Source organism: Bufo gargarizans, chromosome 6 (genome assembly GCF_014858855.1).
Source record: "Bufo gargarizans isolate SCDJY-AF-19 chromosome 6, ASM1485885v1, whole genome shotgun sequence".
NCBI lineage: Eukaryota > Metazoa > Chordata > Amphibia > Anura > Bufonidae > Bufo > Bufo gargarizans.
The window spans coordinates 353,387,675-353,400,902 of NC_058085.1; the positions used below are offsets into that span (position 1 = coordinate 353,387,675).

At 45.4% G+C, this 13,228-nt stretch overlaps 1 protein-coding gene across 1 annotated transcript in view; it reads right to left on the minus strand.

Moving 5' to 3' along the window:
• Window positions 1-8,372: 8,372 nt before the first annotated feature.
• STN1 (STN1 subunit of CST complex) overlaps window positions 8,373-13,228 on the minus strand; it is a 55,571-nt gene continuing 50,715 nt past the window's right edge. The window contains exons 9-10 of the mRNA XM_044297458.1: window positions 11,693-11,765; window positions 8,373-8,795 (exon numbers count right to left, since the gene is read on the minus strand). Coding sequence (XP_044153393.1) covers window positions 8,638-8,795; window positions 11,693-11,765 — 231 coding nt within the window. The 3' untranslated portion in view covers window positions 8,373-8,637. The remainder of the gene's footprint in view (window positions 8,796-11,692; window positions 11,766-13,228) is intronic.

Below are 13,228 nucleotides of genomic sequence, written 5' to 3' on the forward strand. Positions count from 1 at the left end.
GGACCCTGCTATCCCTGCTACGCCCTAGGCCTGATGACAGGGCAGAGACCACCCATTCATCCTACACAACGGATGAAAAGGTGTCTCCAGAGACCCAGTGGCAGATAGGAGACAAGAACATGGGTAAAGCAGTACGGCAGGTAAGTCACACAGCAAAATTAAAATGTTATCTACTCTTACCTGCCGCAGCCAAGATGGACGGAGGCTCCAGGCTGGGAAACCCACGGTCTTGCCTTCGCTTAACCCCTACGGGAAAGCACGCCCCTTCCGGAGCAGAGACACCACCAGAAAACCTCCATACACCAACCACACTAATACAACATACACCAGGTGGGGGAGGAAAACAGAGACACACCGGAGGGGACACACAGCCAGGGTAAGAAAACAATATAATAAATAAGGGTGACTCCCACAGACAGAAAGACATACCGCCAGGGAGCAGAGCTCCTACACAGGCAGACAACAAAATAAGAATGACCACAGGCTCCAACACACCATCTTATAAAGAGGCCTGAGGTCACACCCACCACACCTAGCAGACACACCTAAATTAACCCCGTGACAACCAAAACGGGGAAAGCACCAAATAAAGGAAAAGTGTATGTGCAAACAGAAACCTACACGTTGCCCCGGCAACCAGTCTGCACGCAACAGCGTCACGGTCAAACCTAAATTGGCCGTGACACCTTGTTTTGCTAAAAAACATGTTTTACTAACCTGTCACTCAAAGAAATAAGGTGCCCAAGGGGATGTCAAGGGATGCAAGGTGCCGACCGCACACACCGCCGTTCGTGCCCAGCGCCGCCTTTCCAGACTTCTGCACCGCCTCCTAATCCTCTGTGCCGCCTCTCGCTCTCCCTCCCTCCCCCCTCCTCCTGCTGTAAGATCTCGCACGTGCGCACAGGGCTCTGCCTGATGCGCCCGTGCAGACTTCTCGATTTGGCTTCTTAAAGCAAAGTGCGCATGCGCCGGCACTTCGCTCAACCCAGGTATGACCTGCACTCTAGTGCCAGCCTCTCAGAGCCCTGTGCGCACGCGCGAGATCTTACAGCAGGAGGAGGGGGAAGGGAGGGAGAGCGAGAGGCGGCACAGAGGATTAGGAGGCGGCGCAGAAGTCTGGAAAGGTGGCGCTGGGTAAGAACGGCGGTGGGTGCGGCCGGCACCTTGCATCCCTTGACATCCCCTTGGGCACCTTATTTCTTTGAGTGACAGGTTAGTAAAAACCAGTTTTTTTTAGCAAAATAAGGCTACAGATCACATTTAGAAGCCCACATTAGGAATCGTGATGAGGCCCTGAACATCAGCATATGTTTAGCTGACAGGGGTGAAACCTGGTGACAGAATCTCTTTAACTCAAGGAGGATGCAGTCATTTGCAGTTCATGCAGCTGACAATCCAAGCTAATGGTGGATAGCATGGTCGGAACAGAGTCATATTTCCCATCTCTAATAGGAACCATTGGTAAACTACTGGAATACATTAGATACATTAGTTAGATTGAGAATAGAACAGAAAATTGTATCCTTTATTGACCCATAAAAAATGTATGATCAAAAAATTACAAAATTGTACAATGTTTTATACATAGAGACTTGTCAATACCTGTATCATGTGAATCTGTGGCACAGGTACAGTGCTGCCCATAATTATTCATACCCCTGGCAAATTTTGACTTAAAGTTACTTTTATTCAACCAGCAAGTAATTTTTTGACGGGAAATGACATAGGTGTCTCCCAAAAGATAATAAGACGATCTACAAGTGGCATTACTGTGGGGGGAAAAACATTTCTCAGCTTTTATTTACATTTGAGCAAAAAGTGTCCAGTCCAAAATTATTCATACCCTTCACAAACTATCACAGTCTGTAGGAAAATAAAAAGTTCTATACCATTCCAAATAGTCCAAGCTGTTCTAAAGCATCATAATTACCCTGATTAATTGGGAAAAGCTGTATTAATCAACTCAACAGGTGAAAAACAGCAGCTCTCTGCACTTGGTTTGTGGACAGTCATGGCTAAGACAAAGGAGCTCAGTGAGGACCTGCGGCTGCACATTGTGGCTGCTCACAAGTCAGGAAAGGGCTACAAGGCCATTTCTAAATGTTTTCAAGTTCCAGTGGCTACAGTGCAAAGTATTATTAAAAAATATAAGATGTTACGCACTGTGGAAAATCTCAGAGGACGTGGTCGGAAGCCAAAAGTGACACCTGTGCTGGCCAGGAGGATAGTTAGAGAGGTGAAAAAGAATCCAAGGATCACCACCCTTCACCACCATTCACCAGGCCATCCTGGTGAATCTGGGCTCTGCTGGTGGCAATGTCTCAAGGCAGACAATCCAACGGACACTGCACACTGCTGGGTTCCACGGATGCAGACCAAGGAGGACGCCACTTCTCCAGATAAGGCACACAAAAGCTCGCTTGGCCTTTGCAAAAGCTCATCTGGACAAAGAAGAAGACTTCTGGTCTTCTGTGTTATGGTCAGATAAAACAAAAATTGAATTGTTTGGTCACAATGATGTTTCCTTCATTTGGCGTAAAAAAGGAGAAGCCTTCAACCCAAAAAACACCATCCCCACTGTCAAACATGTTGGTGGGAACCTAATGCTTTGGGGGTGTTTTTCAGCCAATGGACCAGGGAACCTAATCCCAGTAAACGGCACCATGATAAAAGAGCAATACATGAGGATTCTCAACGACAACATTAGGCGGTCTGCAGAGAAACTTGGCCTTAAGCACCAGTGGACATTTCAGCATGACAATGACCCAAAACAGCAAAAGTGGTGAAGAAATGGTTAGCAGACAACAACATTAACGTTTTGGAGTGGCCCAGCCAGAGTCCAGACTTGAATCCAATTGAGAATATGTGGAGGGAGCTAAATATCAGGGTGATGCAAGAAGACCCTCCAACCTGAAAGATTTGGAGCTCATTGCTAAAGATGAATGGGCAAAAATACCTGTGGAGACATGCAAAAAGCTGGTCTGCAATTATAGGAAGCGTTTGATTGCTGTAATAGCCAATAAAGGCTTTTCTATTGCTTATTGAGAAGGGTATGAATAATTTTGGACTGGACACTTTTTGCTCAAATGTAAATAAAAGCTGAGAATTTTTTTTTCCCCACAATAATTCCTCTTGTACATCATCGTATTATCTTCTGGGAGACACCTATGTCATTTCCCGTCAAAAAATTACTTGCTGGTTGAATAAAAGTAACTTTGAGTCAAAATTTGCCAGGGGTATGAATAATTATGGGCAGCACTGTACATAAAGTGCACAAAAGTGATCTCATAAAACAAGCAGCATATATGTGCTATAATGTGCTCTATAGAAGCACAGGTTACAATAAAAATCAATGCTACACTCAGTGTTAGAATTCTTAATCCAGTAGATGGCATAAGCGTAGACCGGCGGTCTAAACCTGCACCAGATTTATCACAGGGGCTCAGACTGGATGATAAATCTGGTGCAGGGATGGACACCTTTATCTAACTTAATACTAACAATTGGTTGCCTTAGTTTGCAACAGAATTTTACACCAGAATTGTGTTGAAAAAGGTTGCATTTTAGGCCACACTTCTTTCCAGCTAAGCCATGCCTCCTTGGCAAGCTAGGTTCAAAATTTGGCGCAATTTACAAAACACTTTCTAGGTGGGCCAATGTGTGTATATATATATTTATATATATATATATATATACACACACACAACACAATGCAGACTGTTGAAATACTGATGGAGGTATAGTTGCAATTTTCAGGCCATTACATTGATTACTTGCTGTATCGTCAGGAATTTATTCTATCATTATTGGAAGTGGTTTTGATTTGCAATTATTTTGGGATGATTTTTATATTCAATTAAGGGGCACCGCTATGGGCTCTAACATTGTGCCAAAGTTTGCCAACATACAAGGCTGAGGACCATATCTTTGTGTCCCACCATTTGGAAGGGGTGGAGAAACATAAATGTTGTATTCTGATATTGACTGGTTGGTAGATTTGAACAGCTGAGTATGTCTCATTCTGTCCTCAATACAATTCACCCAGTGGTAAAATTCATCCTGGTGAATTCAAGATTTTTTTTTTTAGACACCACCGTGTACATTGAGCCCATAGGGAGGAACCACCACCTCTCCTGACATTTCTGTTTTAGTAAATACAAGTCTTTCCTGTTTTTTTCTTACATCTGTGTTCTGTCTTTCCTCTGTTATTCTTCCTAGAAGTTTATTAATAAATCGACTACTGGTTGTTAACCATTGTCAAACAGGTGTGTCTCTACACAGTCTGATAATGTCAGCAATGAATGGACACCTTCACACACAGGAGATTTTGTTGAAAAATTTCTAAAACTGATAATCCCTTCCTTTCATCCGGATGGGGTTGTTTTGACGGAAAGCACATGGATTTCTAAAAGCTCCATTCAAGTTAGGCTACTTTCACATTAGAGTTTTCAATTCCGCTATTGAGAGCCATCATAGGATCTCAATCGCGGAAGAAAATGCTTCAGTTTTGTCCTCATTCATTGTCAATGGGGACAAACTGAACTAAACGAAATGGAATGCACCAAAACGCATTGCGTTGCGTTTGGTAACGTCCTGTTAAAGGGGCTATTAATTATTGATATTTATGCAAATCTCAATAATTAATATTCATAAATAGGCATAATCGTCTTATGATGACTCCGCCTATTTAAGCCTTAATGAACAACAAATCGCTACTGATTGCCCTACACTAATCACTAAACTAGCTGCACGCGCCTTACTGACTACCACTAGTAATCACACAATACACAATAGGGATAAATGACACAGTATTTATTAATAATTCATTAGTAATACAATGCCAACAATATACTAACTATTGTGGCGATACTTTACAACCAAAAAAGGTATTAGGTTTATAACTATATATCTATAACAAGGGGATAGATATATATTGTTATAACCGCACACTACTAATATAAATACACACCCTAATACAATATACTAACACGGTTCTGACTACACTACACAGTACATTCCCAAATTCCACCCACAATCTAACTACACAATACACACATACAGGTATACCAGCCCTCCCGCCTGGATCTATACTATCCCTATGGGGTAATAGGGGTGAGGTACCTGGGGGATGTTACGACAGGGCTGCCACAAAATAAGGGTTAAACACAACAAGGGTAACAGGGGTAGCAATATTCCAGGGTAGCGGGGAATAAGAGGGATCCTGGGGGAGACACAGGGGGTGGGGGCTCAGGACCGGGGAAGGTAAGGGTAGCCCAAGGTTATGGGGGGGAAAACAGGGGCTATAGGGGACCACAGAGGGTTAGGGGTTAACCAGGGGAATGCAGGATCAGGGGGGATATATAGATCAGCAGGGGGGTATATAGATCAGCAGGGGGGTATATAGATCAGCAGGGGGGTATATAGGTCAGCAGGGGGGTATATAGGTCAGCAGGGGGGTATATAGGTCAGCAGGGGGGTATATTGGTCAGCAGGGGGGTATATAGGTCAGCAGGGGGGTATATAGGTCAGCAGGGGGGTATATAGGTCAGCAGGGGGGTATAGAGGTCAGCAGGGGGGTATAGAGGTCAGCAGGGGGGTATAGTGGTCAGCAGGGGGGTTAATGATACTTAATGCTCGTTGTCCAGGGGGGCTCGTCCGTCCAGGGGGGCTCGTCAGTCCAGGGGATGATGTCTCTTGCTGGTATACTTCCCGGACTGCTGAGCGGGGCGCCGCCGGTCTATTTAAACTCGGCGGCTCCCGCTCGCAGTCTTCCTCTTCGCGCCGTGCGCATGCGCACCGCCGGCCTCAATACGTGGGCCGGCGCGGTGATATGACGTCACCGCGCCGGCCCGAGGATCTCGGAGCGCGCTTCCAGGGGGGGGGATCCTTTGATCCTCCCGCCTGTGAAGCGGACGCTTACCTCCGGCGCTGTAATTACAGCGCCGGAGGTCAGCCACTCGCAGGGGCATGGGAACTCTTTGTTCCCATGTCTCTGTTAGGAGCATCATCTCCGGCGCGGCCGGAGATGGTGACAAAGGGCAGAGGATCTTATTGATCCTCTGTCCTTTGTAGAGGCCGACGCTGGACATGATTGTCCAACTGTCGGTCTCCTCCCCCCTCCAGCAAGCGGCATGATTCCGGCCATATATGCCTATGGATGCTTGGGGCACATCCATAGGCATATAGGAACGGACATTACCTATGGGGGCATATTATATATATTAAAGGGGCATAAAGGGGCACATATCAAGGGGGCAATAAGGGGGCACACATATATATATAATTTCATCAATACGTATACACAGAGATGCATGTCGCCAAGGGGGCGTACATACATCTCTGTGCATATTCACAGATCCCACCTGGAGGAGCCCATATACAAGGGCTAATATATATGTATATATGACACGGCATATATACATATATATTCAAATATGACACTTCCCTCAACACGTCCCCATCGCGAAAAGAAAAATGCTGCAAGCAGCGTTTTTCTGTCCGCGATGTGGTGCGGAGCAAGACGGATGCATCCTGACACACAATGTAAGTTAATGGGGGCGGATACGTTTTATCTGACACAATAGAAAACGAATCCGTCCCCCGTTGACTTTCAATGGTGTCCAAGACGGTTCTGTCATGGCTATATAAGACATAATACAACCGGATCCGTTAATGACGAATGCATGTGGTTGTATTATTTTAACAGAAGCGTTTTTGCAGATCCATGACGGATCTGCAAAAAATGCTAATGTGAAAGTAGTCTTAATGGAACTGATGTTAAGGGGAATAAAATTATTTACTAAGTTGTGTCCGGAGAGGCAACGGATCCTCATAACCTAGGTACAGACTTATACCTCAAGCCTACAGATACAAATCAGCTGAGATTTGAAAGATTCCACTGAAGATGTAACTTACAGCTATTTATTAAAGGGGTTGTCTGATACTTTTTTAAATTACCTCAGCATTAGGCAGGATCATAAAAACAAAGAAAAAACCTTTACTCGTCTGCTAAAGGTCTCTCTGGTCCAGTGCGGCAAATATGATAGACAGATACGAGATAGACAGATACACTGCCTGTCCCAAAAAAAAGTCGCCACCTGGATTTAACTAAGCAAATAGTTATGAGCCTCCTATTGGATAATTACTGCATGGGCGATTATCTTTCAGCTGGCAATAAGTTATTTAACCCCAACTGGTGCAATGAGTGGCTTCTCATTTCTTAAACAACGATGTCGAAAGACAAATCTCTTGGAAAAGATGTTAGTCTGTTTGAGAAGGGTCAAATCATTGGCATGCATCAAGCAGAGAAAACATCTAAGGAGATTGCAGAAACTACTAAAATTGGGTTAAGAACTGTCCAACGCATTATTAAAAACTGGAAGGATAGTGGGGACCCATCGTATTCGAGTAAGAAATGTGGCGGGAAAAAAATCCTGAATGATCGTGATCGGCGATCACTTAAACATTTGGTGAAATCAAATTGAAGAAAAACAACAGTAGAACTCAGGGCTATGTTTAATAGTGAAAGTAAGAGCATTTCCACACGCACAATGCGAAGGGAACTCAAGGGATTGGGACTGAACAGCTTTGTAGCCGTAAGAAAACCACTAATCAGTGCGGCAAACCAGAAAAAAGGCTTCAATTTGCTAGGGAGCATAAAGATTGGACTCTGGAGCAATGGAAGAAGGTCATGTGGTCTGATGAGTCCAGATTTACCCTGTTCCAGAGTGATGGGCGCATCAGGGTAAGAAGAGAGGCAGATGAAGTGATGCACCCATCATGCCTAGTGCCTACTGTACCAGCCTGTGGGGGCAGTGCTATGATCTGGGGTTGCTGCAGTTGGTCAGGTCTAGGTTCAGCAACAGTATCTGCTCCAAGAAGGAGGTCAGCGGACTACCTGAACATACTGAATGACCAGGCTATTCCATCAATGGATTTGTTCTTCCCTGATGGCACGGGCATATTCCAAGATGACAATGCCAGGATTCATCAGGCTCAAATTGTGAAAGAGTGGTTCAGGGAGCATGAGACATCATTTTCACACATGGATTGGTGCCACCACAGTGTCCAGACCTTAACCCCATTGAGAATCTTTGGGATGTGCTGGAGAAGGTTTAGCGCAGCGGTCAGACTCTGCCATCATCAATGCAAGATCGTGGTGCAAAATGTATGTAACACTGGATGGAAATAAATCTTGTGACATTGCAGAAGCCTATCGAAACAATGACACAGCGAATGTGTGCCGTAATCAAAGCTAAAGGCGGTCCAACAAAATATTTTTGGTGGCGACTTTTTTTTGGGACGGACAGTGTATAACTTAGATAGATAGGAGATAGATAATAGATAGATGATAGATACAGTAGATATATAGATAGATAATACATAGATGATAGATAGATAATAGATAAACACTTCATATAAATATATCTATATATAGAACATTTATTTCATTATTTCTTCTGTATAAAAATAAAAAGTTTACATTATATTTCATCATCACAGAAAGATCAGTGCGGATAGTTATTGTGTCTGTACTTCAGGGTGATCCAGATCATACTTTTCTAACTCTGAACCTTCTTTATGTAAGCACATGGTTGAATGTAAGAAAAACGTCACAGCTTCCCATTCTCCGGTGATCTAGAATGCAGTGTAATATTTTTCCATGGTGCTAATGATGTCGCTGTTCCTTTCGAGAGCATCAATGACGCGCTGCATTACAGTTTCACTGATGCTGGAACCAAACGTCTGTCGCACACAATTCAGTATGTGGAGGAAGTGGCAGCCTTTATCAGCATCTACAGTAGAAGACAGCAAATATTTACAGTATAGATATATAGATATATATATAGTATATATACAGTTGAAACCAGAAGTTTACGTACACTATATAAAAAGACACATATGCATGTTTTTCTGAATTATGCAGTAGATAAGACCATATATAATGCATTAATGCTGTATTTGTGGCTTTCCCCCCTTTGATTTATTTAGGCAAAATAGTTTTGAAGGAAATAAAACCTGACTTTCCAGGATCTAATAAAAATGGAGGGAACACAGACCTATAAAAACACATACATAGACAATATACAACATACAAATGATACAACTGTGTGGAGACGGGAAGATATTGCGGTGCCCACATAACAGTGGCGCTCTTCTGTGCTTCCTTACTGAGGGCAGAGTGGTCCTCAGGTCTGACCATTATCTGAGGAGAGGAAGCTGCACCATCACATTGGCCCCTCTCTGGCACATGAGGGGCACCACCTGGGCAACAATGGAACAAAATCATGGACTCATCTGATTATAGAACAGATTTTCATAGATGTCTCTTCCTATGTCTACCCTTCAATGATCATGCAGATGATGAGAAGTATTTGCTTCCTAAACTTGGGCCTTAGTTCTGGCCATTTCTGAGACTGGTAAATCTAATAGTTACTTATAGTTATAGTTTTTGCCTATGTATTTGGAGAAACATAAAGAAAGGTTGTCGCAATTTTAAATTATTATGCAATAATTATGGGCAGTTTGGACAGTCATTGCTAAGCTTCTGCGAATGATGGGACTTCCTAAAGGAAACACACGCGCTGGCAGATGACGGAGCTGGATCCTCAACCTGCAACGTCTCAATAACTGCCGTAATTAAATTGTCCACCATGGAGGATAGTTTGGACGACTGACCCTCCGGTGAGACAACATCCTCATCTGACCCTCTCTCCTCAGAACATGCCTCTTCAACTGAGGACATGTCTGAGTGAGACACTATAGCAGGAGGAGGAGAGGCCGAGGACACGGGAGACACTAAACCCCTTTTGGGTTTTGGGGAGAGGAAGTTCTGGCCCATTTTGTGGGGCGACTGCGATAGGCATGAGTCCCATGATCCCCAGAGCCGGACCGGTCAGAGGACTGCCTTGCGGACAAACTCCCCAATATATCCACAATAGCTTTGTTGGTATTGGAGACATCCTGCACCACCCTAGACAGGGAATGTGCCCATTCCGGTTCTTCCGTAGCTTGGACAGCAGGAAGCAATGCGTCTGGAGCCGAGCCACTAGATGGTGGCGCAGCACACGCAAAGCAGAGGGAGTCTGACTGAGGGGATGGAAATTTTGCGCGACATAATGCGCAGACAAAATGACGCACAAAAAGGCACCGCTTGCTCCTGGAGCTGGGGCCTGGGTTCAGACATAATGATTCCCCTGGGACCCCAATAAGGGAAAGGTTAGGCCCTGTAAGAAGGGACAAACAACACTCTCCCAGCCTGTGTCCCTCCAAGCAGCAAGCACCATCAGCGTCCCGCCAGGTGCTTTAAATCTCGGAAGTGGGTGGAGCCTACTCTCCCTCTGCTCTGCCGCTGGTGTGGGGGCGGGGCCAACATAAACCCCACCCTCAAAATGACGCCGGCTCTCAGCGCCCGTCAGGCCACGCGCAGGGGGGTCTGAGAGTGACGCCCCCAGTAGTAGGCCCCAAATGAAGCCAGGGCCTCAATTACCAATGGCCCCGCAGTCCTGTGGAAGCGGTGATGAGGACAATGACACCGGACCAAGGAAGCGCCGCACGTGCGGCCACACAGCAGGAGCAGCCCCCTGAGCCCTGCACCAGGTACCATTAACATTTACCGGGCTCCCATTACCACCCATAGTACTTAGGGCGACCACATGGGGACAATCACTATGGGCAGTCTCCTACTTACCTGTCAGAATTCTTCTGCCCCCCTGGCTCCAGCTGGATCACCACCTTGGTGAGGGACACTACACCAGAAACAGAGGGGACCTCTGGTCGTCCTTTTCTTCTAGAGAGCGGGAACGAGCAGGGGGTTTGGGTGACCCCCTGGTCTCCTGTCTCCTGGGCGGGAGTGCAGGCAGTTTTTAGCCAGACTGCCTGAAGCGTCCCGTTAGAAAAAAAGGGAGAGAAAAGTAGTAAACCAGCAGAACTGCAACGCAGGAAGGTCTTCCTCCTACAGGTACTAAGCTAAAACTGATTAGCTTGGTCCCTGCAGGAAGGGCTATAGCTAAAGAGGGAGGAGCTTACACTTTGGGTGCTTACTCTCCGCCTCCTAGCGGCAACAGCTATACCCATGGTCAATGCCTGTGTCCCCCAATGAGACGGATGAGAAATCCATTTTACTCATCGCATTATATTAGTGGTGCCTGAAGTCTAGGCCTGCAAATAGTTATTTAGTTAGTTAGGACTTGCATGTTTGGCAGGCTTTACAGAATTGTTCTGCGGCACAGTATTGACTTGCAGGCTCTGCTGTGTGCGCCATCGGCTAGGTTTGTTCTCTTTTGCGGCACAGCATCGTCTTGCAGGCTCTGCTGTGCACGCCATTGCGATAGGTCTGTCCAACCGGACAGGGACAGTGACATTAACAGTGGGCCCGGGGTATAAGATCTTTGGTGCACACAGCCGTATCCGTTTTCCAGTCTGCAAATCGCAGATCTGCAAAACACGGACATCAGCTGTGTGTTCCGCAATTTTCAGTTCCACATGTGCAGCCCTTTGTTAAATTGCCTATTCTTGTCCGCAAAATAGACAAGAATAGGAGGTGTTTTTTTTTGGGGTCAGTGGAATGGAAATACAGATGCGGACGGAACACCCACTGAAATGGAAGTGGATTGGATTCATGGTCAGGTGCATGAGGCCTTAACATCAGGAAAACATGACTGAGAAGGAGTCCATACACACAGTCACTTACGTCTCTGTCTCCGGCAATCCTCCTGAATGATGCTCAGCGCTAGTTTATGTAATTCTTTATCTCGATCCGTTACCTGCATGGAAAGTAACTTTAAGTACATACAGTATTTACAAGACCAACATATTTAAAGGAGCATTCTCACGTAACACATTTTATCACAGATAAATATATCACACCTTTTGGACCTGCACCAATTTTCAGAATGCTGGGATGAAAATTGGAGGCACCCCTGTCCTAGAGGTGGCACCCGCATATACAAACCTGGGAGCAGCCTATCTACTGGGACAGCAATGGGGTCAGGTGAAGAAACTAAAGGGGCTGTCTCATCAGAGGCATTGGTGGCATATCGCTAGCATATGCCACCAGTGTCAGATAGGGACGGATCCCACCTCTGACATCAGGATCTTTCTCTAAAATGGGCCATCGAACGTGAATGAGAGAACACTGCACATACGCAGTGTGGTCTCCATTCATCTCTAAGGGAGTTCTGAAAAAATAGCCGAGCGAGCACGCTGCAGAAATAAATGGAGACCACGCTGCGCATGTGCAATGTGCTCTTATTCCCGTCCAAGGGTCCATTTGAGAGAAAGGTGCTGATCTTAGAGGTGGGATTCGCCCCTATCTGACATTGGTGGCCTATGCTAGAATGTGCCACCAATGTCTCTGATGAGACAACCCTTTTAAATTCTTCTCTGCCTCATCTGCTCCCCATAAAGATTAGATTGTTGTCCGGTCCTGCCAAAAAGGCAGGTTCAGCTAACATCACGCTAATATATAACGCTATATAAAAAAAAGCAACAAATAAAATGCATTACTCATGTTATGCTGATGCTGAGTTACCACCTGTATAATGGTTGGTGTATTCATGAAGGGAACGCTCCCCTGCCCGCCTCTGCCCACAGTGATCAATGGGCTGTGTATGCAGATATACAGCACCCAGCCATCAACCACAACTGAAAGCGGCAGGGTAAGGAATGCGTCACTCACAAATACAACAGACATAAACTATGGGGGTCATTTACTGAAGACCAACAACATATCATACTCATGTCCTAGTAAAAGCCCCGACCAATTTATTAAGAGACACAAACTTCTGAATAAGTTTGTTATCTCTTCTGCTGTTCATGTGCCAGAGCTGGAGTAGATGTCTGGTGTAATGTGCGCCAGTTTCCTGGACATGTTGGTAAACGAGTCGGGCTGTGCAGCATCTCCTCCACTGTTTGAAGAAGCGTGAAGGCGTCAGATATAGCTGATAAGTGGCAAATTTTGTTGGAAAAAGGCACTTGCATTTTTTTTTATGCCAAAAACCTGGCATGGAACATTAGTAAATCCCCCACCTATGTGTCCAGTGTATTCCCTGGTGGCCTTGATCAGCCAAGCTTCACAATATTTGGTGTGTGTTTTGGGTAATCAGAGATTGGACTTGTCCCCATTCTATGTTGACTTTCTATAGGGCCAGGGACATACACAGATATCACAGAGCCCTACAGCAACACATACTATGCGTCCCCCAACCAAAGCCCCAAACGTCCGCCT